Source organism: Sardina pilchardus, chromosome 1 (assembly GCF_963854185.1).
Source record: "Sardina pilchardus chromosome 1, fSarPil1.1, whole genome shotgun sequence".
In the NCBI taxonomy this organism is placed as follows: Eukaryota; Metazoa; Chordata; class Actinopteri; order Clupeiformes; family Clupeidae; genus Sardina; species Sardina pilchardus.
The window spans coordinates 27,982,174-28,009,592 of NC_084994.1; the positions used below are offsets into that span (position 1 = coordinate 27,982,174).

General features: G+C 41.4%; 1 protein-coding gene across 1 annotated transcript in view; it reads right to left on the minus strand.

The window, feature by feature from the left end:
• The window catches only part of LOC134077883 (NACHT, LRR and PYD domains-containing protein 12-like), a 67,536-nt gene that overhangs the window by 35,092 nt on the left and 5,025 nt on the right, over positions 1-27,419 (minus strand). Inside the window, exons 2-11 of the mRNA XM_062533525.1 lie at positions 22,984-23,044; positions 18,216-18,273; positions 17,785-18,084; positions 15,757-17,353; positions 13,329-13,502; positions 12,378-12,551; positions 11,021-11,194; positions 8,972-9,142; positions 3,578-3,751; positions 3,164-3,337 (exon numbers count right to left, since the gene is read on the minus strand). Coding sequence (XP_062389509.1) covers positions 3,164-3,337; positions 3,578-3,751; positions 8,972-9,142; positions 11,021-11,194; positions 12,378-12,551; positions 13,329-13,502; positions 15,757-17,353; positions 17,785-18,084; positions 18,216-18,243 — 2,966 coding nt within the window. The 5' untranslated portion in view covers positions 18,244-18,273; positions 22,984-23,044. The remainder of the gene's footprint in view (positions 1-3,163; positions 3,338-3,577; positions 3,752-8,971; positions 9,143-11,020; positions 11,195-12,377; positions 12,552-13,328; positions 13,503-15,756; positions 17,354-17,784; positions 18,085-18,215; positions 18,274-22,983; positions 23,045-27,419) is intronic.

Consider the following 27,419-nt stretch of genomic DNA (forward strand, 5'->3'; position numbering starts at 1 on the left):
TGCTCCCTCCCTTTGCCCCTCTACCCTCTACCCATTCCATGCCCAGAGCCTCGCTGGACTTCCCTGCACCATCAGTGCCATGGAACAACATTCCATTCCATCTGCCTACTCACGTATTTCATGCCCATCATTTCATGCCTATCATTTCATGCCATCTACCTACTCATCATTTCATACCTATTCATGCCTTATCTGCCTATCATGTATACTGTGTTGTATGTTGTATCATGCTGAATATTGGATATTATTCACGCAAATGACTTTCTAACTTTCTAGTTTTCTTCCAGCCCAGTTCCAATTGTTGCTTAAAGGCTGCCGCAGATAGGATGAAATGAGCCCTTGGACCCATGTAGCAACAGCTCTACTGAGACCCATGCAGCAACAGCTCTACTGAGACCAATGCAGCAACAGCTCTGCTGAGACCCATGCAGCAACAGCTCTACTGAGACCCATGCAGCAACAGCTCTACTGAGACCCATGCAGCAACAGCTCTGCAGAGACCCATGCAGCAACAGCTCTACTGAGACCCATGCAGCAACAGCTCTGCTGAGCTCTGAGAAATGTTGCAAAAGCTCCACTGAGCCCTGACACCCATCGTTCTCATGGCTCGTGCAACACATGAATGGCCGCCGCTGCTCCAAGCAAGCGCAACACAGTTGCCACTCCCGTGTGCTTGCGTGTATCACGGTGTAGTTCAACCACGTCCAACTTGATCATGGTTCTCCGTAAATCATAGCTATATTTCACTGAGCCCAGCAGCAAGCACAACACAATCTGGGCCACTGCTCAAACGTCCACCCCGCTTGCACAAAATCTGGAGGCACGCTACACCTCCACCTGCCGCGTGGATGTAATAGTCACACACTTAGCCAGCACCGCATGCACAGAATGCAGACGCAGGATATGCCAGACCCCTGCGCTGCTCTGATAACTCACAACCTGCTCATGATCTGGAATGCAGTTTCCACCTTAAAGGGATAGTTCGGATTTTAAGACACGAAGTTATATGGGTTCCCTGTCAGCAACGTTGTGCATCAGCACTGACTTACCCCCCGACAGCGTCCTGTGAGCCGAGATCCAGCCGGTTTTTGATCGTTTTTGATGCTGAAGAAAGTAGTCCGGCAAGTTTCTGGGGTCACGAAAGTAAAGTGTTTTTCTTCTCAAAACCATATGCGTTCAAAAGAGTGATATATTTGCACCACAAAAACGTTGTCCAGCTGTCAGTAGCGCGCAGTGATAGGAATCGCGAAAAATAAGTAAGTGATAACGAGGTTTGAATTTTTCCTGGACAACGTTTTTGTGGTGCAAATATATCACTCTTTTGAACGCATATGGTTTTGAGAAGAAAAACACTTTACTTTCGTGACCCAGAAACTTGCCGGACTACTTTCTTCAGCATCAAAAACCGGCTGGATCTCGGCTCACAGGACGCTGTTGCGGGGTAAGTCAGTGCTGATGCACAACGTTGCTGACAGGGAACCCATATAACTTCGTGTCTTAAAACCCAAACTATCCCTTTAAGTCATGCAGGAGGCCCACATTTATCATAGCAACAGATTCTGTTCCAGGATCACTTTCAGCCTCGCACTCATATTTGCCATTTGGCCGTTGAGATGTAGTGAGGAAATGTGGCATAGTGAGGTGAATCTGGTGTAGATCTGCATCCACGTGTTCTTATCTACAAGCCATGGATCATAGTAGCCTAAAGGATCATATCAAACAGAGCATATTGACCAACCAGTAACACTGACTGAAATACGCTTAATGAGCCTCTCCTCCACTCTTCTACATGTAAATCACCTTTCTGTCAATTTATTCCAGTGTCTAGAACATACTTACCATAACACATTTTCTTACAGTCTTTCCACTTCTATTCTAACGGTGGCAATGCATCCCCTTACCTCGCTGCAGCCATGGCGATTCTACATTCTCAGTCTCCTATTATACTTCCACCAATCTGGTCAACAGAGAAGATGCTCACTCTTGCCTACACTAAATCACTACATCTCATATCATTACACAGTCCTCCCCATCCAGCTCACTCTCCATCACAGATGCTTTTCCCACCGGTCTCAGGCTAAGTTGGGCAGATACGCACTATTCAGCCTTCACTTCTAGTCATGAGCACTAACGGATCCCTAGCAATGGAAATCGTATGCTTGGTCATCACACATGTGATCTCCACTATTGGCATCCCAGGACCATGGCCAGCTACCAAGCTAAACTCGCTATTCTCTGCACTCAGTCTAACCAATCCAATAGCCGAAATAGTGAAATGATGCTTCTAATCAAAGTTCGGGAGGACACCATAGGGTTGATTTACAGCCATCACTCACCCCATTTCCGTTAGTAGAGGATAAAACCCTCCTTACTGCCCTTTACGTCATGCTGGAGTTGTAAAGCCTCCCATCCCCCCCTGCTCCATTTCACTATGAACTCTAAACACTGAATTATATCGCATCCATAGGGGGTGTTAGCAGGAATCACTTGCATATGATCCTGCTATTGGCATCCCAGGACCATGGCCAGCTAAGAAGTCAAACTCACTATTCTCTGCACTCAGTCTAAGCAATCCAATGGGTGAACTAGTGAAACAGCATCAGTCCCTTCAGACTAACAGACAAACTTCTCATGCTGGGCCTTATCCCCTCCCTCTGCAAGTGCATCATGAACTTCCTCATTGGGAGTTGAACATGTGCAAATATGAATGTGCTTTTCCTTACACCATGTAAGTGGTCTTTATTGCCCCCTGTGTTGTGGACATTATTAATGTATTTAAATGATTTATGTATCTCTTTATTTACCTACTAATTGTTCAAAGCTTGGTTCTCCTTCACCCATCAGTGGGTCACTGTGCAAGCTGTGCCTAATCATCTTCTGTAGCCTGGGCAGACATGGTAGCCCATCTTGTGTTATGAATTCTAAAACTTGCTTTAAATAAAGTGCAAACTGTTCACAAGCCTCATATGTGTGTGTAGGTCTGGGGGATTGCCTTTTACTTGCAGTGCTTAAAGGGCCACATCATGCCCAGTTTAATATGTGGATGGGAATAATCTGGAAACGTGACAGAATATCCAGTCTCCACACAGAAAGCTCTCCAACACAGGACACAAATGGATGAACAGCTCCACTAGAAAGTCATCCAAGATGTAATACATCTCACCTCAACGTCTCTAGTTTACAGCCGGGATCATTCAGTCTGTCTGTGAGCTCTCTGACACCTGAGTCTCCTGGGTGATTGTAGTTCAGGTCCAGCTGTTTCAGGTAGGAGGGGTTTGATTTGAGGGCAGAGGACAAGAGAGAACAGCCCTCATGTGTGATGAGACAACCAGACAGTCTGAAACAAGAAATGCTCTTTCTTAATTATAAATGAAGGATAATGCATTGAAGTGTACAAGTAATTTGCATATTCAGTCACTTTGACTGACAATCTCAAAATGTCACCATTTAACATAACAAGTGCAGATCAATATCAATATTCACAGATGTCCAATTTGACGTTATGCACAGGCACACTGGTGTTTCTTACTATGTGGTGGGTAAAATACTATATTACAAAACATTCCTAATTACTGACCTCAGTGTCTCCAGCTTGCATTGTGGATCTCTTAGTCCCACACAGAGCAGCTCCACTCCTTCATCCTGCAGGTCATTGTCACTCATGTCCAGTTCTCTCAGATGGGAAGGTGCACTTTGCAGCACGGATGCCATCATTTCACAGCTTGCTTTAGAGAGATGGCACAGATTGAGCCTGTTTCAAAGGAGAGTGGAAGGTCAGTCTTTGAACACTGGACATTTTCAGGCCATCCTTCAGCGCCATGAGGTCACTGTATCTCATGAGGATGGACACAGGCACAGATGTGTGTAGCACTCACATTATGTACACAGCAGGGACATGGACTGGAGAAACACTACATTGCACACTTGTTGTTGTTGTCTTGTAGTGTCATGTGGGCAGCAGGGGTGATTCATGTTCCCAGGGGTTAACTTAACTTACAAAATAATTGGCAAATAATTGTTCTCTTCCTGATTAATCAGATAAGACTAAATGTATCTAATTGACTTTTGCATTCTCTTTTCCACTATTCTGAAATTCCTGCATCAAGGTCAAGGTTCCTTTATTAGGTCTCCCAAGGGAGAAATGTGTTTTGGATATGGGGTAAGCTGCCACAGCCACAATACACAACACATCACAGGACATAGCATATATCCTATACATAGAGTAAATAAATATGTAAAATACAAAAAGGGCACACATTCACAGCCATCTGTCATGCCATAAATGACACTCCCATCATGTTAAAAGGCCAATAAATAGCCCATAAATAGCACTCTCTCCCACCCAGTCCCATTAAGCACAGTCCCAAAGTAGACACTCACTCTCTCTCTCTCTCTGTACTCTCCAGTCACACACAGCACATCCATACACCACAGCCTCAGCACATCTCCACTCAGTTCAGCCCCCATACACAGCCCCCTACTCAGCACTTAGTATTGGTTTTGGGCCTTCCTACTGTTCTGCCCACGTTGCCCATTCATCATGTTGACTGACAGGGGGACAGAGGAATGTTTGTAGTGATTGTGCTAAACAGAAAGGGACCCTGTACCTCCTTCCTGTGTTCATGAGCTCATATTCTTGGTACAGCACATGGGAGGGGTCAGACAGAATTCTGTCAGCCTGCTGTAGAGTGGACTGCTCAGATATGTCTTGGAGAGTGAGGGGAGCAGGGACTCCATCATTTGTCCAGCTGTTTTGACCACAGTACGTAGTTGGGCCTTGAACTTAACTGTACGATTTCAAAACCAGCTGGTGATGCCATAGTGCAAGATGGACTCTATGGTGGCTCTATAACAAATTAACCCCAATAAACCCCAAAGACTCTCTGTCTCCGCAGGAAATGGAGACGCTGGTGCATTTTTGTCTAAATATTTGCCACGTGTGCCAGTTAAGATCTGTATCAAACGTGGATCCCTAGATATTTGTAAGATGTAACCTGTCTGATGTTACTGCCATATATGGATATTTTCAATAAACATCCTTTTATATGGAATGAATGAATGAAAGGTGATTGAAATGTCTGGCACAGTTTTCAGTATGTGTGCACCCTTCTGTTTCTACACACACTAACAATACACACAGCGTGGGGAATGAACAATGAGTACATGTAGCGGTGGAGGACAGGAGTGAATTTATCAGCATGAGTGAGTTCAAACGGTAAACTGCAGATGAAAGCTCATAGCGGCCGCCATTAGGACGCGCCTATGAGCTGCCACATCACACTGGGAATCTATAGAGAGCTGAAAGAGTGGATGCCAGGCCGGTGGGAGTTCCTCTGCAAATGTTTTAATAAGAGAAGCAGACATGCCATCTGGCCCTGTTGCCTTGTTAAAGCATGTAATTTTAAATACTCTGGTAATCACCTCTGGATCTACTGTCATTCTGTTAATATCAACATGACAATTTCCTTGATCTTAAACTGCATCCTGCAAGTCAGAGCTGGGAAGGTGTCCCTTGCAGCACTGATGCCATCATTTCACAGCTTGTTTTCAAAAGCTGGCACTGACTCACTGATGTTTTAACACATACTGCAGCTGATAATTTATTCCAAAGATTTACAGACAGGCAGCCAACAGTGCCACAATATGTGTGCACATACAAACCTTAAAGATGTCAGTTTACAGTGAGGGCTACTGAGTCCTGTAGAGAGAAGCTGAACTCCAGAATCCTTCAGGTCATTGTGACTCAGGTCCAGTTCCTTTAGGGAGATGGAGGACTGCAAAGCAGAGGCTACAGCCTTACAGGATTCCTCTGTTAGCTCACAACCAGCAAGTCTGCATAGAGTGAGAGGACAAGAGACAGACATCAGAAAACAGAATGGTGGCATGAATACATTTTTATCCTTTACTATCTCATTACTATAAACATTTTTTATTTTGAAAAAAAAAGACATTCTTATTAACATCCTGTAACGTAACTGGCACATTATCCTTCAAACAAGGAGGGAAATGATTAGAGGGCACAGACTAAAATAATAGTTTCTGCTTGTAAGAATGGAGTTGTGCTTGAAATGAGTTTTCATCACAGAATCCTCCTCCTGCAGCAATTACAGACTTTGTAGCCTGACAGTTCCTTCTCTAAATGCTGCAGAGTGGACTGATCAATTAATCAATTAATTTATGGCCACCTGGCGCACAACCGACACACCCAGTCGAATGTCCGACACTCAATTAAAGGTCCCATAGGCAGGGTATTGCGAAGAACTTCAGTCCCTCACCTCCTCCTCCCCACAAGGGAGAGCGATAGAGAGCAGGGGAGGTAGGAGGGGAGGACGCTATGAAATGCGTGTACATGAGCAGTGATTGACACTCGGTTAGATAGTTTAGATAGATTTTTTTAAATGACCTGCTTCATGTACTTCTCATTGAACATAGGGCCAGTGTCAGCAAATTTAGCTAAACTATGTTGTTCACAGTTAACACGTACCATTACTTATAGTTGCATCTGGGATGTTTATGAGATGATGTACAGTATGTCTACTTGCAGGCATTCCAAATCTGCGGTCAGATTTGATTATGTGCCAGCATTTATGAATAATCTTTCTGAATTTTAAGCCCATCATCTACTCTGTTTGATGTACCTGACAGAGACAAGGTTTAACATGGAGATGTAAGTTTTATCCTTTCCCTTTATTTACTGCTTTACACTGTTATGAATGAAATATGACACGACTGTTGCAGTATATTGCCACCTAATGAGCCAAAGAGAGCAACAGACTGACCAAAATAATTTCTGAAGATTTTATGCTGAATTTCACCTGTTGGGTCTTTCTTATACACCTGTGTGGAACTGTAAATGTAGTGATCCACTGTGAGTGTGGGCTGTGCTGAACTTTGGTAGGGCAGTAGGTAGCTTGATCAGACCTTACTGAGAGGTCATTTTCAGTGTGGAGAAGACAAGATACCAGATAGAGATGTGCATGGTACTTGCATTACATTTGTCATAGACTGTCAATGGCCACATTAGCCGGGGCAATAAGCCAAACTGCAAACACCACAACTTAAGCTTACCTGGTAGTCCTGACTTGTCAATTTTTGTAATACCTTGCCTAGTGACCTGTCTTAATTCTTCAACCTGTACCTTATCATTAAGGCTTGCATCATACCATCTTCCCAAACTCTTCACTAATAAGCAACATCAAGAAATCAGACTAGCTAAATGTAGGCCTCAGTTTAACTTCAGTTGGCAGAAAGCCTGGCCATCCTCTTAATAACAGTATATATTAAATATGACTTTATCTTACAACAGGAAACACAAACATATGAGATTGATTCATGTTGTTGAGTGAGTGAATGAATGAATGAATGAATAAGTGAATGAATGAATGAATTTGTGGCCACCTGGCGGGCAACCAACGCACCGAGCTGAATGTCCGACACTCAATTAATTAGCAGGGTATGACACCGTGAATCCTGAGGTTTTAGTAAAACTATGTTCTTCACAGTTAACACATACTTATAGTTCTTATAGCCATCTGGGATGTTAATGACAATGGTATGTCTACTCGCAAGCATTCCAAATTTTGATTATGTGCCAGCGTTTATGAATAATCACATTTGGGAACAAAGAAGACTGTGTGCAGATATATTACTGATATATAAAGTATAAAAATATATTACAACAATATTCATGATCTGTGCACAGGAGATCATTGTCAGTTCTAAAGGAATCAAACTTTTTTACAATCTGCATGGTTTAACATTGCGTTTTATCCTTTCCATTTATTTACTGCTTTTACACTGTTATGAATGAAATATGACACAACTGTATACAGTATATTGCCACCTAATGAGCCAAAGAGAGCAACAGACTGACCCAAATCATTTCTGAAGAGTTTATGCTGAATTTCACCTGTTGGGTCTTTCTTATACACCTGTGTGGAACTGTACATGCAGTGATTCATTATGAATGTGGGCTGTGTTGAACTTTGGTAGGGCAGTAGGTAGCTTGATCAGACCTAACTGAGAGGTCATTTTCAGTGTGGAGAAGACAAGATACCAGATAGAGATGTGCATGGTACTTGCATTACATTTGTCAACTGACCTCAGTGTCTCCAGCTTGCATTGTGGATCTCTTAGTCCCACACAGAGCAGCTCCACTCCTTCATCCTGCAGGTCATTGTGACTCATGTCCAGTTCTCTCAGATGGGAAGGTGTCCTCTGCAGCACTGATGCCATCATTTCACAGCTTGCTTTAGAGAGGTGACACTGATTCAGCCTGTTTAACAAACACATACTTCGGTTTGGCTTTAGGGACCCTCTACTCACTACCACGTAAGTGTAGTGTTGGTTGGAACAGTAGAAGAGGTATAAAAATAGCGTTTTGTAGCGGCGAAAGGACTTGCCCCGGTCACTTCCAGGCTAACGAGTTTTGGCTAAAAACGGTGAACTGGAACATTCTCAAAATACATCCGAATGACATGATTTTGGTGTCAACTCAACGTATGTACTCCCAATAGTCCGAAAAATTGATCTAAAGTGCATTTCACTCCGGATTATCCCTTTAAGTCTATGGGAGAAAAATGTTTTAAAAAATTCATATAAATTAAACGATAAAGTTTTCAAAGTTGAAAATTACATAGCTGAAGTCACCTAAGTAAGACCTACGCAGCGCAGTTTGAATGAAGTTTCTACGTCGAACAGTTGAAGCTGAATTGAACGCACAAAAAGTGTCTGAAGAAGAATAATATCGATAATAAAAATAAACAGCATAACAGTAGAGTGCATTTTCATGCACTCTAAAAAGCGTTAGAAGAAGAATAATCGCCTATAATAATAATAAGAAGAAACCGGATAACAGTAGAGTGCATTTGCATGCACTCTAACTAGGAAGAACAGTACAGTGCATTTTCATGCACTGTAATTAAGTAAATAAACAAATATCAGGATATTCCTTGCCTTAATGTACACCAACCTTAATGTCTGCAGTTTACAGTGGGGACTAGACAGTCCCTTAGAGAGGAGCTGGACTCCAGAAACTCCCAGGTTATTGTGACTCAGGTCCAGTTCCATCAGGGAGTTTGATGACTGCAGAACCAAAGCCACAATCTCACACGATTTATTTGTGAGTTTACAGCCAACAAATCTGCAATACATTTGACAGAATTATGACAGAACTCAACATCATAAGCAAGGTTACTATACATTTTGATTTGCCTAAAAGTGTTTGTGCAGCAAAAACCGTGAGGACAAAATTGTGAAACTGAAATATTGTCTCAGGTATAATCAATTGTAGTGTAAAGTACAATGTCTATAATCTACTGTAGTCTCAAGTACAATGAGGCCTAGCCATCTTGCATCCAATTAATTACAGTGTTTTGACCTAAAAATGATAACTGCTTTACTTGGCTCTAATCCAATGACTCAAAAAAAGGGAATCCACAGCGATCGGCAGATACCGAGAAAGGGTTCACGGCATGTTCAGCATACAAGGCCTCTAACGAGTTACTCAATTCACCAGCTCCAGGCTCCAATCAGGTAGCAACCAGGGGCGAGGGCTCTCCCCATCTACATAAACTAAGTGCAATAAAAGTCACTCCGACTCAAAACCAATGTTGTTCACAGTTGACACATACTGCAGCTGATTTATTCCAAAGATTGACAAGCAGGCAGCAAACCGTGCTACAATATGTGTGCACATACTGAAACAATTCACCCCTTTATCCGAGAGAACTAACTGCCATCATGCACAAAATAAGATTACAGAAGGATCTAATAAGCAACATTAAGAAATCAGACTAGCTAAATGTAGGCCTCAGTTTAACTTCAACTGGCAGAAAGCCTGGCCATCCTCTAAATAACAGTGTATATTAAAGAGACCCTATGCAACTTTCTGCAGGAGACGATTGCTCCTTGTTTACATCTGGAAGTCTGAGACGAAGAACCACGCTTGCAATTTATATATTTAAATATAGCCTATACATGTATAAATATACACGCTAAAGCTGTCGGGGAAGCTCTGCAGAGAAAATGCAAGCATAAAGCGAGCGAAAACGAAAAACGAAACCGAAACCAGAGATGAAATCGCCAATCCTGCATAGTTCCTCTTTAAATACAGTATGACTTTAGCTTACAACAGGAAACACAAACATATGAGATTGATTCATGTTGTTGAGTGAGTGAGTGAGTGAGTGAGTGAGTGAGTGAGTGAGTGAGTGAGTGAGTGAGTGAGTGAATGAATGAATGAATGAATGAATGAATGAATGAGTGAATGAATGAGTGAATGAGTGAATGAGTGAATGAATGAATGAATTTGTGGCCACCTTGTGGGCAACCAACGCACCGAGCTGAATGTCCGACACTGAATTCATTAGCAGGGTATGACACCGTGAATCCTGAGGTTTTAGTAAAACTACGTAGTTCACAGTTAACACATACTTAGTTGCCAGGTATGTCTACTCGCAAGCATTCCAAATGTTGATTATGTGTCAGCGTTTATGGATAATCTTTCTGAATTCAATACATCACATTGGGAACAAAGAAGACAGTTTGCAGATATGTTAGAGATATATAAAGTATAAACATATATTACAACAATATTCATGATCTGTGCACAGGAGCTCATTGTCAGTTCTAAAGGAATCAAACTTTTTTTACAATCTGCAAGGTTTAACATGGAGATGTAAGTTTTATCCTTTACCCTTTATTTACTGCTTTTACACTGTTATGAATGAAATATGACACAACTGTATACAGTATATTGCCACCTAATGAGCCAAAGAGAGCAACAGACTGACCCAAATCATTTCTGAAGAGTTTATGCTGAATTTCACCTGTTGGGCCTTCCTTATACACCTGTGTGGAACTGCACATGTAGAGATTCACTATGAGTGTGGGCTGTGTTGAACTTTGGTAGGGCAGCAGGTAGCTTGATCAGACTTAACTGAGAGGTCATTTTCAGTGTGGAGAGGACAAGATACCAGATAGAGATGTGCATAGTACTTTATTACATTTGTCAACTGACCTCAGTGTCTCAAGCTTGCATTGTGGAACTCTTAGTCCCACACAGAGCAGATTCACTCCTTCATCCTGCAGGTCATTGTCACTCATGTCCAGTTCTCTCAGATGGGAAGGTGTCCTCTGCAGCACTGATGCCATCATTTCACAGCTTGCTTTAGAGAGGTGACACTGATTCAGCCTGTTTAACAAACACAGGTGATGTGTAAGAAAAATCTAAAGGTGTTGGTAGGGAAAATGACGTTTCTGTGGTTGATGCAGCGTTCAATCTTCATTCCAGTAAAAAACAATAACGAAGCATGTGAAACAAACTCAAAATCTCTCTCACTTGTCTGATGAGTCTCACCTCAGTTTGCTTCCTGGCCCTGAATGAGGCCACTGCATGGATTTACATTTACATTTATGTAGCAGATGCTTTTATCCAAAGAGACTTACATTCACTTCTATTACAAGGGGCATTCTCCCCAGAGTGACTTGGGGTTAAGTGCCTCACTCAAGGGGACAACGCTGGAATCGAATCCACAATCTTTCAAACTACTCTGTGCTATCCCAGCATGGACCTTTTGGTCTTATCTTAAGTTCACCATATGAGAGATCATGATCTCATGTTTTCAGACAGGGTATGCTGTAGGTCACTCAACTCTTTCATGGAGTCATTCATACACATTTCCAGTTGCTACCTTCAAGGGGACAAAGATGCTCTTAGATCTGCTAGAGCCAACCTGTATCAGGGCGTCACAATAGCAAAGCCTGCTTATGGACAGAACAATTCAGAATCACTTTACTGACTCCAAAGACTTCAGGTACTTGTGGCAAGACATCCAGTCCAACTTGTGAAATGACTCAGGGGCTTGTGGAAAGGCATCCAGTCCATCATAGACTATACTGTAGTTCCCAACCACCACCCAGTGATGACAACAACACTGACTTCCTCAATACACTTACCATGTATTTGTACATGCTGACGGCTTGTGACAATCCTTAACTTGTGAAATGACTCAGGGGCTTGTGGAAAGGCATCTAGTCCATCATAGACTACAGTTCCCAACCACCACCCAGTGATGACAACACTGACTTTCTCAATACACCATGTATTTGTACAAGCTGACGGCTTGTGACAACCTGCAACTTGTGAAATGACTTCTCATAAGAACTCAACGTGAACTGAGGGTTGCTTCTCATCAAACGAGTTTAGGGGGCTGTGTGCCATCGCTTAATTTCGTGTATAACTTCCTTTTTTTTGGACAGACTCTAGGTAGGGCATTAGCTTTATCAGACCTAACTGAGAGGTAATTTTCAGTGTGGACAGGACAGGATACTAGATAGAGATGTGCATGGTACTTGCATCACATTTGTCAACTGACCTCAGTGTCTCCAGCTTGCACTGCGGTTTTCTTAATCCTGCACAGAGCAGCTTCACTCCTTCATCCTGCAGGTCATTGTCACTCATGTCCAGTTCTCTCAGATGGGAAGGTGTTCTTTGCAGCACTGATGCCATGGTTTGACAGTTTGTTTGGGAGAGCTTGCAGTGATTCAGCCTGTTTAGAAATGTTAAAGCATTTTAGGGATCCCAACACTGCTTGTCCCTCACCTGAGGTCTCAGTATTGAAAGACCTAAAACAAGCTATGGTAATTCAATAGCAAAATCATATTTCAGATGACAGAGTTTCAACGACTTATTACTCTAGATCATATTCAAATAAAATTTGCATTACTCATCATGATATGTTTTTTTTTTTTTTTAATTTTAACTAAATACACCTGTCCCTTACTTTTGAGTCCTTGCAGTACCTGTTTACAAAGCAAAACAAATCTAGTTTCTAAGGCAACAGCAATTAGCAAGTGAGCACATGGTGAACAAATTCTTCCACTAACTAAGGGGCCTCCTTCCAAGTCCAGCTTGTAGCCTGGCAAAAAAAAGCCTGTCGGGGTGCTAAAATGTCCTGGTTTACACCTACCACTATTAAAGTGTGGTCTTATTATTGCCCAATCATTAAGAAGACTATAGCCTAAAGCATCAAGTGTGTGTGTGTGTGTGTGCATGCGTGTCAGTCAATCATAACAGTCTGCATAATCTTTGCAGCCATCATTACACAAGCCTAGTTGCACCTCACTATAAGTCGCAGGACCAGCCAAACAATGAAAAAAGTGTGACTTCTTGTTTGGAATTAAGCTAATGTCGCCAAAAGGTTGTCTATTGTCTATTGTGTTTATTTTTTTGTCTATTATGTAGAACCAAGCAAGACAGCATTTTTCTGTACTAAGGGGTTAATATACAAAATTAGTCTGCTAAATAAATTTGTATTCATACCCACCAAACTTTTCTTGACACTTTCACTACAGGAAGCATTCGACGGAACCCTTCCTGTGATCTCAGGTATTTCTTCAGATCAAACTCCTCCAGGTCTTCAGTTGACATCAGCAGTACATAAGTCAGAGCTGAACACTGGGCTGGAGTCAGTTTCTCCTCATCTGCTGACTTTATGTACCTAAGTAACAAACACAATATTGTCCTATTTCTGAGATTTCAACACGCCTCTCATCAAAACAATTCAAAGTAACATTATTTTGCAATGTTTCTTTCTATTGAAATTAAAATCAGAAGAACAGTGCATGAGAAGAAATTGTTCTAGCTGCGAATAGAATCACTGGATATTAATTTCCCTAAGACATAAATTTCACACTTTGATGCATTTTGATGATTGTACAGTAGTACAACATACTATGGAACTGACTAATTCACAAGGAGCCATTTCATGACATTAAAGGAACATGAACTGCCCCCTTTGTAAATGTTCAACCTACTGGTAGTGGGTACCCATTTAGTACCAAGGGGGTGCTCGGTTTATCTTTAAAAAAAAAAAAAAAAAAAAAAAACACTATCTAAAGGGTCATGTCCCGAATCGCAACAACAGCGTTACAATGTTATAGCAGGTGTTCTGGGTAGGGTGACCACCTGTCCCGCTTTACGTTGTACTGTACAGCAATTTTACCCTTTGTCCCGCCTCACGCAAATTGAGCATCTGTCCCGCTTTTTCGTTCGACCCTGGCCAATTGAAAATAAACACACAGATACGCCCACAGGCGTAGTGTTAACTTACGTCCAATAGTTCAAAGGAGAGCAATAAAATCGGTAGTCGATAGGCTGAGTCGTACGTCAATCAAACTGTTGCCTGGTGCACGAACGCCTCCTCAACGTTGTCAAAGATCTCAAATTGGAGAGCGCGCTCTTCGGTCAGGTTAAGCAGACATGGCCAGTGTGGCCACAAGAAAGAGAAGATGCACTTTTAGCGAATGGACCGCAACATATACTCTTGGCAAAGAGCTGTAGACGGCGAAGCAGAGAGGGCATTTTGCATTTGCGTTTTTCTCTGGGGCATGGTGAAGAATACGATGTGAAGCGACATGGTGCAAGTGAGTCCTACAAAACTAAAAAAAACACTCCGAGAGCGCAGACCTATAGTCCAAGCGAAAACACAACCGCCTCCTGGATAACTCCCATTTAATCGTTTGTTCCGTGGGTCATTTCAGACCTTTCCTGAAAATCCCATCCTTAACTTTTTGAGTTATCTTGCGAACCAACAAACAGACAAGCAAACAGACAAACAAGCCCCGATGAAAAAAAACACATCAAAGAAACATGCAAATCATAAAAGATTCTGGTTTACCTATTTGCACTGAAATAGTTCAACTTTCTATGCAAGCCTCAACTAGGCTATAGACTAGGCCTTATATTTGGTTGAACTTAGGCTAGGTGGGTCTAATATTTTTTTTGGATTTTAAGAATTTGATTCACTGAGTGCATTCTTTCAGCTGCATAATGCCTGGTCCCTTGGACAGCTGACAATTTTGATAGTCCCAATAAAGATGAGATGTTGCGAAATTAATGTTTTGTCTTTTAGCCTAGGTAGTGTCTTAATCTTATGTCGGTAGATTAAAAAAAATGTTGGCAATATATCTTAAGTTTAAAGTTATTGCGTCTGTCCCACATTGTCCCTCTTTACCATGCTACTTGTCCCACATTTTGTCTGACTGGAGGTGGTCACCCTAGTTCTGGGTTCAGAGACACAACTCTGTTTATAAGTCAGTTGGTTAACATTAAAATGAGGATGGATCCATTCATGTAGCCTACAGTAAAATGACTGCATTGTGTTGCTTCAATAACTGTCTTTAACTGTCAATATCCAGCCAGGGTCATAGCTAATTTGGCTTACATTTCCATTATTTGGTTTATTCCATATGGTTCAGGGTCATTCCATGTCAAATCAACAGATTTTAGTAAAATGCCCTGCCCATCCCGGATTTTAATTCCCGGCACACTGTTTCACTCAGAGGTGGCTTAAATCCAGATGAATGCAAATGAAGGTGATCTCACCTTCGCTGTAATTAGTGGCTAATTAAATGATGGAGGGGTAATAAACATTGACCTGCATGAGGTTTACAATCATCAATCTGACTTCACATCAGTGTCAGAACATATGACAGTCAGTCATTTTTTTTAGCATTTTCAAAGTGATAGCAAAATGTATTATGGCAATATAAATGAATATAATTGAGTTATATTAATTTGATTGGATTCATTTTATGTACACAATCATTCCCTTTCCCAGGCTTTCCTTTCCTTTCACAATCAGTCCTATCACCACAACAGTTAGATGTATGTAAACAATAAGCTTTTTTTTAATCAAAGCTAGAACACTAGCATTGAAACTTGCAAAATGAACTTATTTGTTATTTAGTTACCTGTTGATTTCCTCAACCAGTGTGTTGTCCCCAAGCTCATTTAAACAGTGGAAGAGGTTGATGATCCGTTCTGATGAGATGTCTTCCCTGATCTTCTCTTTGATGTGTTGAACTGTTTTGCTGATGCTCTCCTCTCTGATGTATAAACGTGGCAGAATCAGATCCAGTGGTGACCGGATTTTAGGCTCCAACATTGGAGCCAGTCCAAGAAGGAAGCGCACAAAGAGATCCAAATGTCCATTTGGGCTTTGCAGTGCTTCATCCACAGCAGATGTGTAGAGGTGAACCCGTGAGTGTTTGGACAGCCAGCTGGTCTTCTTCATTGTATTCACTAAGGGGCGATTGGCCCAGTGAGTTGAATTTTTCTTAAGAACATAAAGAGCTGCCAAGAATTCCTGTACGCTTAAGTGCACAAAGCTGAATAGCTCCTCTCCAGTTGAAGCACTCACCACGTTGAAGATCTGTGTACAAAGGCCAGCCCTCAATGTTCCAGATGTAACATCAATACCACACTCTGTCAAGTCTTTCTCATAGAAGATCAGCGTGCCTTTCTCCAGATGTTTGAATGCCAGTTTCCCAAGCTTAACAAGCAACTGACCTTTTTCTTCTGCACTCATCTTGGCCTTGTATTTTTCATTCATTGTTTTGATCTGAGATACACTATACAGTGTGTACATTTCCGTCAGCGTTTTGGCCCCTTTTCCTTTGCTCTCATTCCTCAGTATTTCATCCTGTACGCTCGCTATGATACTGCAGAATACTGGAATGTGACACATGATGTGCAGGCTTCTGTTCTTTTTGATATGATCAGTGATACTGTTGGCCTTTGCTGCATCCTTAATGTTCTTCTTAAAGAAGTCGATTATTTGTGTGTTATTAAATCCTCGCACCTCTGTCACCAAGTTGAAGAGATCATCAGGGATCAGACTGGCTGCTGCTGGTCTGGTTGTGACCCAGATGAGTGCAGAGGGCAGTAGCATACTTTTAATGAGACTTGATATGAGGATGTCCAGAGAAGATTCTTTGTCAGCCTCAGAGGTCCACTCTTCAAAGTTCAGCTGGAGTCTGCTTTCATCCAAACCATCAAAGATCAAGAGAACTTTGCTTTCACTGAATTCTGTGATTGTTTTCATATCTTTGAGATCAGGGTAGAATAACAAAAGAAGACCTAAAAGATTGAAGTATTTTCCTTTCTTCAAGTTTAGCTCTCGAAATAAAAAAACAAAAACAAAGTCTATGTCTTGATTTGATTTGTCATCAGCCCAGTCCATGACAAACTTCTGCACTGAAACAGTTTTTCCCACACCAGCAATTCCCAAAGTCAAAACTTTGCTGCAAGATTTGGCTTTGAATATGTCTGCCATCTTGACTTGTTCATCTTCAGAGCTTGGTTTAGCCCCAATTTGTGTCATGTCAATTGCTGCCACTTCATGTTCACAACTGACTCCTCCAGTGCGGCCCGTTACGATGTAAAGATCAGTGTACATGTCTTGTACATTGCACTTTTTATCATGTTGGTTTACAGTAGAAAACCTGATTTTTAGATGGTTCTGCAGCTTCTGTTTCAGTGAAGATTTTGTAACTGTCTTTGCCGCATCTTTGTGAAGACAACAAAAATGAAATGTATACCTTATATGGTTATTACTACATGTATAATCATCACCATCATCAGTGTAGCATTCTACTTTTGCCTTTCCTTTGCCTTTCTTGGGTGAATGTAGTTTTAGCTAAACTTGTGATGTACACCTATCATTTTAATCATGTTGCATTCTTTAACAAATTCATATGTGCTACTGAAGATACATGATCAATCTCCAAGTCTAACATACCTAAAGCTCAAAAATCCAATGATTACATGAATAAACTGTTGTAATATGTAAATACACACACACACACACACACACACACACACACACACACACACACACACACACACACACACACACACACACACACACACACACACATATTGTTAATATATGGTACTTGACCCAGTGGTCAAACACCTGACATACAGTAGGTCCTTACCTCCTCCTTGCTTTGGCTCAGGCACTGCTGGGGTTGGTGCTGAAGGCTGAAGATCCTCCACCAGAAGATGGTCATGAGACTTCAAAGCCTCATAGAACTTATTTTGGGCCACAGGGCCTTTCTTCTCCAGCATTGTTATAAGAACATGGCTCTGTTCTTGACTGGTTAGCTGCTTGTTCTGCACCTGTTCCCTCTCTAGACGAGAAAGAACACGGCAACGCTCCAGGTCGATCAGAAGAGGTGCAAGGACACCAAGACGCATCTCTAGCTCCCCCTTGTGTTTCCTGAAGAACTCTTGACCTGATTTAAAAGAAAATGGCATAAAAAGTAGCGATGTGATTTCTTTAGTGCCTCTCCATGTATCCGCCTAAACAACAGTAAGGCTAGTCTTTAAAAGATCAAAGAAATTGGAAATAGGGATAAAAACGTACCTTGATCTTCTGGTACCAAACTGGCCATGGCTGAGGTAATTTGGGGCTGTGAATATCACTTCATGAAAAGATAAGATAAAACAGCTCTGAATTGCCTGAACTGAAATAATAATCATGATGAAAAGTTCAACAGATGTCTAATCTAGTTTTCTGTACTTTGAATGCTGGCCCTAGGAGGTCAGCTGATAACTTTAATACACATTATCTTCTCTCTTATATATCATTAAACAAGTCAAGTGTGAACATACGAAAGGCAGCTGCAGGCTACAGATATCATCCTGAGATGAATACTGAGACTGTGTAGCGGTTGCTGAAAACATGTGTCTTTTTCTTTCTTTAAATGGATATTCCATCATTTGGAGAATTAGGGTAATTTCCCCCTCCCCTTGAGCAAAACAATTGATTTTTAATGACCGGCGTTTAGGCCTACATTATCCCTTAATGGAATATAGGTCCCGACAGGGTGAACCGGTCTTGTTCCATCCAGGGCCTATTTCCCGATAATGACCATGCGTTATAGCAGTAGCCTAGGGCTATGATAAATTGTAGGCTGTAGCCTAGATGAATGTCACTGTTCAAATAAATCTGGACACAACTTTTTGTATTAAAGGAACATGCTCGGCCAGACTCCACATTTAGATTGGCTTTGTTAAGCCTATGGGAAACAAACACAAATCATGTCTGAAGCATGTGTAACAAACAGGATTAAACATGAAGAATTCTCAAAAATATTAGATGGAATTGCACTCAAACTTACCAAACGTACCCAAATGTACCATGGGCGCAGTGAAATTACGCAGCACCTGAAAATAGTCCCCATAGGCAACAAGCAGAAGTGGTGCGTGATATCACTGTGCCCATGGTACGTTTGCAACTTTCCTTGATTATTACGCCAGGTGAGAGTGTAGTTCCATGTCAAATCAGCCTAGGAAAACGCCAGGTTTCATTTTCAGTTTGTCTTATTGCACTTTCTAACTTCAGAAGAGACACATTTTAAATGGGAAAATGAAATGGGAAAATCTTAGTGACAGTCACTTTTAAGCATGATGCTGGCAGGCGAGATGCTAATGGTCTAATCCGATTCAATGATCTATGCTAAGCTGAAGCTAAAATTTGTATCGCCAGATTCACAGAATGGCTGGATGAACGGGAAAAAGGTAGATATCAATTGTTTTGCTCGAGGGGATGTGGAAAATGGGCTAAACTCAAAAAATGGTGGAATATCCCTTTAGAGTCAACATGTCGACATTAAACTCGAAATTTCGAGAATAAAGTTGAAATATCATGTAGATTTTAATCTCGACGTGTCGACTTTAAAGTCAACATGCTGACATTGAACTCGAACTTGCGGTTTAAACATACAGTTTAAGCTATGTAGGCCTACACTTCCCACAACTTCAGTATTTGACAGTCATGAATGATACTGCAAAGGTGTTGGGCTATTTCTGATGGATTGCTGCTACGTGGAATGTTGACTCATTGCAGTCATCGTGAATCGCGTATCTCGTGGTTATGGAAATACCATGTACTATGCCATTTCTATAGCTAGAATAATATGTTTCCAAAGATATAATGTTTCTATAGTACAAAATGTTTATGACAGGCCGTCAGTCTTCTTAGGTTATCACAAAACTCTAGGCTAGTCTACCCCCTACCTGATAGCCCCAATTAATTAGCATCTTTCTAAAACTGCTGAATGTCTCACCTGCATAAAATATAGTGAGTGAATTTACTTGGAATACATGGGGTTTATTGGTCGTGACTTCAGCTTAATTCGTCCCGCCATGGACATTCAGAATAGCCTAAGCCTGTTTTGCATCCATTACAAACAAACATGCAATGTGAAAGTCTGCAATGGGGGGGGGGGGGGGGGCACTACACTCAATAAGCAGAAGTCGAACCTTTAGATGAATAACATTCTTTAAGAATAATAAATAATAACTGTATGTACCACAAAGCGATACATAATATGACCGCCGCTCAGTCCTGCACATTCTCTCCGCAAATATCAATCACGCTTTTGTTTCCATCGTCTACTCCATCCCCTACTGCAACTTTTATGTGTGTAAATAAGTGTGTGCATGTGTGCGCTTGCTTTTGCGTGTCAGTGCTTGCCTGCTTGTGTGTGTGTGTGTGTGTGAGGGTGTGTGTGCATGCGTGTGGGCGTGTTTGTGTACCATTTTATGTACATATGTGTGTGTGCTGGTGCGTGTGTGTAGGTACTGTATGTGTCTGTGTGTGTGTGCGAGTGTGTGTGTGTGTGTGTGTGTGTGTGCGCATGTGCCTGTGCTTGTCTGTGTGTGTGTGTGTGTGTGTGTGTGTGTGTGTGTGTGTGTGTGTCTGTGTCTGTGTGTGTCTGTGTGTGTGTGTGTGTGTATTCCTGCATGTTTGTGTGTGTGTATGACCGTAGCATCCAGCACCCAGAGCAACCCTTCGCTTAATACCACCATCTACAGGCCAATGGGTATACAGTCCTGAATGTACACATAAATTCATTTATTTTATAGCCCCCCATGGATGGAATTCCACTGGAACTTGCCATACTCCCAGAGGATATCAGGATAATCATACACATGAAATTTGGTGCAGTTCATAACATCTCATCCAAAGATAGGGGAGATTGAAGCAATATAATATTGCATTTTCATTTTTTACCATGGGGGTGCAAATCACAAATGACTGGTTAAAAGCTAAGTTGATGTGGGCTCTTGAGACCAACATACCATAAACATTTTGTCATCCTCGGTGCCACGGTTCAGGTAGTTGAGGAAAAACTGTAATTTTTGGGTGTCGGGGGGGCCAGTCCGGGGGTGGAGTGGACCCCGGGAAGGAAACAACATTTTTCCGTAAAAGTCTACTGTCTGGGGCTACATGCCCACCAAGTTTCATGTGCCCCGGTGTTACGGTGTCCCGGGAATGATGCCAAAATGTTTATGGTATGTTGGTTTAATGTCGACTTCCTTGTTAAAAGGCAGCAGGGTCCTTTTTTCGTGTTTTTTGCCGCCCTGTGTAAACGAGAATGCTGAACTTCTTGCACGCCTACAGAGGAGACCGGGCAGGAAGCTTGTAAGTTGTCCATTTGAGGGCTTACTTTCTAGACATCGTTAATGGCCAAACACTTACTGCGCAATGCACTGACATATACTGGAGCTAACTCAACTGTGTATTTAGGAAGGAAAGTCCTCTGCACTGAACGGTCACAAAACCAACCGGACTTTATTAAGCGGGCTTGTTTGTGTGAAATAAAATTCAGGGGCCTTTGTAAGGTCCAAATGCATATCACACAAGTAAAGATACAGAAATCTGTTTTTAGTAACTAATATGTAAAAACAGAGCTCAAATGATTACAAATACAATTAAATCTGCTAGGCCTATATGCCATGCGTGTTATACAGATTCACCCTTGAAAAAAATCCATATTTGTGAGTAAAATTAGGTTAACCAATTTCCGGTGGGATAAAGGAACTTGTTTCCCCCAGCCGTGTTACACAACTTACAATTAGGAAACTATGACCCCCATAAACCCAGTTCTAAACCCTCTTGACGAGAAGGTGAATATTATCTGAATTCCCAATTCCAAATTAGATTTACTATAGCCATGTCTTAGGCTACATCATAGAAGTCTGTCACTAAAAAAGTTAGATTTGGTTGAATCTTTCTGTGACTATGATAAATAGCTAGGTCCCCTTGTCCCTCCACTGACGACAGCCTTTGTGACCATAGGATGACTTTTAGGAACCAACACAGATTAGCTTCTGCAATAAATAGCCCAGTCCCTACCAAGAAAGTCGCACTACAAATACGAATGCAGGGAATAGGGAGCATAAAATAGAGATTTAACTAAGCCTTCCATATCATTTCTACTTGTTGACCTGCACTCCTGACTAAGGATTTTGATTCATAAACGGAGAGAGCCTCTTCCTTGTATCACTCCTTTCGTGCATCCTAAACACGTCGAAAAGGGGCCTTTGCAACAGACACGAAACTCACTACTTCCTCTTTTTCGCAGAGCAAAAGCCTAGAGTCGAAAAGGGAGAACAAGCAATCTTTAGCAAGGCGGAAATCTCTCGCAGAGTCTAAAGTTAGTTGCACCCACACCACCCATTTTTTTTTAGCAAAGTGGGGGATTCACTTCACTTCAGTTCAGTGGGGGAGTCTAAAAGGTTAATAGGCTACAAAATGCTGCAGGTGGAAAGTTGATTCAAAAAAATAAATGAATAAAATACATTTTTAAAAATCACATTTTCTGTAATTAGGGCTTATTCATGAATACATTAATTATTTTGAATCGGGTTATAATTATATGTAGCCTAAACATGACATTAAAGCAACACTAAAGAGTTTTTGTAGGCCTACTTTAAAATGATTCCAAAATCATTTCAGTGGTTCATCAACTCCTAACAGGGTGAACGGCACTTCTGCATTCGCTTTGCATCCGTCTATCCGCTATAACCACACAATGTAGACATTTGCTTAAGGTAAATAATTTGTAAACTCTAGGCTACGTTTTCATTAAAAGGCAGCTTATTGTTAAAAAGGCTGCCTAATAGCCAATAGATAGGCCGAACTAATTATTTTGCAACTAGGTTTAGTTTCAGTTTATCGATTCATTCGACAGATTCTTTTACAAGGCACATTTAGACCTATTTTGACTGAAATGTAGGCCTATAGTCAACGAGCAAATCCATGACGTCTCCGACATCAATTTACACTTCTCAGTAGGCTAATTTGGATGGAACCGTTTATTTAACTCACTTCATCTACTTACATCCATGTAAATCGTCTTGGCTGAACACCAGATTCTGCGACGATGTCTCTCCAGATGTAGCCTAGGGGAGAGCAGGGTCAATTGAAACACTTTTCAGTTTAACGTCTTTTTCAGAACAGGTGAAAGGGATACAAATAATGTTGTCATATGATCAACAACTCACATGTGTCCTCTCTTAGTTACCAGTGTAATTTCATATACACCTTGAGTGATCGCGTTGTTTTTTAACTTTGAACGTAAGTTGTCATTTGTTTCAATTGACCCGCCCAGTCGGGTCAATTGAAACACATGTGCGGGACGAATGAAACAGCATATTGTAAACAGAAACCATTCACTTTACTCTAGTTTTTATGAAACATACCTAACAACATACCTCTGTACTTGTCATGGCTAAAATTTCACCTGATTCTTCAAAATATAAGTAGGTCAAAAAATTTATTTTTCCATGTGCGTCAATGTCGAGATACGCGTTTTGATTAAACTCACATTTCTTCATTTTATACCATGCTGATGACTACATTTCCATCTAATTTACTTATTTCCCGTTGTAAGCCTTGTTGAGGGATTCACAATTGATCTTCCTCTTTTATTTTGAAACATTTTTTTTTTTTTGCATTGATAGTTCGGGACGATTGAAACAACTGTTTCAATCGTCCCGACAGTGCTAACTAACACTTAAACATATTTTGCTTCTAAACCTCAAAATGCTGACATTTAACACTTTCAGACATGTTTAAGTAATGATTCATCTCTCGTATGGTCATGTGATCATTGCATGAAACAATAAACACGAGTTGTGATCACAAAAAAATTACCGCACATAAGATTTTACTTGCCGGTGTCAAAAACAGGTTTGCGGGGATAACGTTGGAATTCGATGACGTCATGGCACGAGATTTCCCGTGGTTGGCAAGTCTTGTGTGTTGAACAAACTGACGACATATGACATTTCAGATGTGCATGGTTTTCGAGGAAATCGCTGTGTTACTTTCGTCCCGCGTTTCAATTGACCCGGCTCTCCCCTACTTCCGATTTGACTTGTTCCGTGTTCATCATGTGGGCGAACGTTTCCAGCCGCTAGGCCACACGCCGTATTGTAAAGACAGCCAGCAAGATCATCAGTGCCTATCCCCCGAGAAAAGACAATGGGACCTCCGCTCCAGATCCAGCAAGATGCTGAACGGCTACTTTCCACTGTTAGGATTTTAATGAACTGTGGCCCGTACAACTACGTAGGTTAGCTTTCTACCAACATAGTACGATGCATCGTTCAACTAACCAACATCCAAGTTACGACTGTTTCCCAAAACTGCTCTACCAACATAGTACTTTGTTAGTTTGAACCAAGTTGGTTGCTACCAACATAGTTCGGACTTCAATAGTAGCAGATGTTTTCGGAGCGTGTCGGGTCCTGTCGGCTAGAGCCGAACGCATATGAAGTCTAAATTGTAGGCTAACATTCCCTGACATAAGTTATGATTTCTGTAGCCTACACTCCTGGGCCCAGCCTTATGATAGGCCTATCATAAATAATAATCATTAAAATAATGTGTAAGCTATTATAAGAGCTAGTATTTTTAATAGGCCTATGCTATGTTTTCATTATTATTATGGATGATGATGATAATTAATAATCGCCTAATAGTCATGGGCTAAAATGAATAATAATAACCCCAGTGTGTATCTTATTTAAAGTAGGCTATCTTAGGTTAGGCTACTTAATCAGTGAAGCCTTCAAATCGACAAACCGAGGAAATGTAAACAAATAAGTAACGCATTTATTGAAACACACCGAATACATTGGGCTATAAATCATTAGCCGATTGCAAGTCAACAAATCCCATACGGTGGCGTAAATGGATAGACACTGGCACTGCGTAATCCATGGTCACGGGTTCAATCCTAGACATTGCTCTCTGCTAAATGATATTGGAATTTTGATTTTCATTCAATAATTAAAAAGGTCTATTGATTGCAAAGTATAGTCCTGGTGTTAATAATTGGAGCCTTAATCATATGCTTACTACCTACCTTATAGGCCAACATGAGCCTAGGTCTGTTGTCCAGGGCCTAGGCTAAATTAAAACAATTACATTATGTTCTATTAAAACTGCCATGGTTGGATTAGATTAGATTCAATTCAATTTTATTGTCGTTGAGGCGAGCACAAGTACAAAGACAACCAAATGCAGTTTGCATCTAACCAGAAGTGGGGAGAAAATATAGTGTCATAGACAAAGTGTAGGTGGTGCATAGACAGAACAAGAAATATAGTGCAGTGTAGACAGTATATAGTTGGTTTACAGAAGGTGGATTAGACTAATATAAAAGAAAATAATATGTGCAGTGTATTAGCAGTAGAGCAGAATAAATATAGTAGAATGTTGAGCATGTGATCACACAGTATTTTAAATGAACAGACACAATGTTGTATGATTATTATTAATTCAGTTATGAAGTTATATATATATATATCACAAATATTAGGCATACTATTGCTCAAAGCGTTGAAGGAGCTGTGTCAGCTGCACCAACATAGCCACACACACACACACACACACACACACACACACACACACACACACACACACACACACACACACACACACACACAGTGTTACTGTATGTGTTGCTGTTGTTGCCTTTCTGCTGCTGAGATAGTAGCAAAGTCTATACTGTTACTGTTACTGTTACTGTAAAGCATATCTATATTCCCTGGGTGGACTGACATTTCAACACCTACTTTATTCCATCAACCTCCTATGATAACACAAGCATGTTAACTAAATAGTCCTGAATTCTGAAACCTAGACATGTAACTATACTGCATATTGTTTGAAGTAGAATAAGCCATGTAGTAGATGGGCCCCCAGAAAACAACACATCCTGCAATGAAACATCTCTGATGTCCCCTTGCCTCCTCCATATAGCTCATAATGATCATTCACAGTTCTGAGACATTAATGTATGGACTACATACATATGACATGACAAGTCATGCCTTTCTTTTTAGAACAGGTGTGTGAAATCAATGAAGGGTAATTGCAATACAGTGCAATACATGTTGATCATTATGTACATTATGCTACTGGCAGCTTTTTGGAGGTGTTAGGGCATGGCCTTGGGCTAAGCAAGGCATCAGTCAGTAGAGCTGTGACAGTGGTCACACAGATCCTGTTGCAGCTCACTGACAGGACGACCTTCCCGACTACACCAGATGACATCACCCAAGTCAGTGGTGGGTTTTATGCCATAACTGCATGACATGGCCCTTCAGGATGACGTCCCACTGCCAGATGATGATGATGATGGTGGAAGAGGTCATTCCAACAGCTATAGTGCAAACCTTCCTGATGGCCTGGAAGCATGCCGGGAAAAAGTTGCTAACATGTTTGGACCCCTGTTTCACATATGTTCCTCATGAGGCATGACATCAAAATATAGGTCACAAAGCAAAAGCAAGAAGTTAAATTAGTGAAATTCATGTCATGTTTTCACACTAACCACTGCACAACTGTTACTGTACACACAACTATACACAATATGCTCACTTATCCAACGAGCCTCAAATGAAGTATACAATTACTTGAAAGTTGCTCTTTAAAGTTCTCCAAGCAAGAGGCTACTCAAGTTGACAGCTGTGTATAGCCTATGTTGTAGCTACATCATTTAATCATTTAAAATAATTGACCTATGTTCAAATGTCAAAAACGTACAGTGATTAAAAGACTACCTTCTACACTTTAAGTGGATAATAAGACACCAATAAACCACCATCATTCCACAAGCATACTCCACTGGCTGTGTCCCAGGTGCCTTCAAGCATGCTGTGGTGCAGCCATTACTTAAGAAACCAAACCTGGACCCTTCTACTCTCTCAAACTTCAGGCCAATCTCCAAACTACCCTTCCTGTCTAAAGTCCTTGAGCGAGAAGTTTATGTCCAGCTGCAATCATTTCTTACCAACAACAACATCTTTGAGAAATTCCAGTCCGGCTTCAGAACAGCCCATAGCACAGAGACTGCTCTCCTGAGAGTGCTAAATGACCTGCTCCTAGCCGCTGACTCAGGTAGCCCTGTGATCCTGGTGCTGCTAGACCTGACAGCAGCCTTTGACACCGTGGATCACGGGATCCTGCTGTCTCGGCTTGAACATTGTGTAGGCATCAAAGACACAGCCCTGAATTTCTTTCAGTCCTATCTGGCTGACAGGAGCTTCTCTGTTCAGCTCGGAGATTGCATCTCTTCTGTTGCCCCCCTCACCTGTGGGGTCCCTCAAGGCTCTATACTAGGTCCCATCTTATTTCTCCTATACATCTTACCCTTAGGGGAAATCCTGGCAAGACACAACATCTCTTACCATTGCTTTGCCGATGACGTCCAGCTGTATCTCCCCCTAAAGGCCAATGGGCAGGCTGCGCTCCATTCACTGCTTG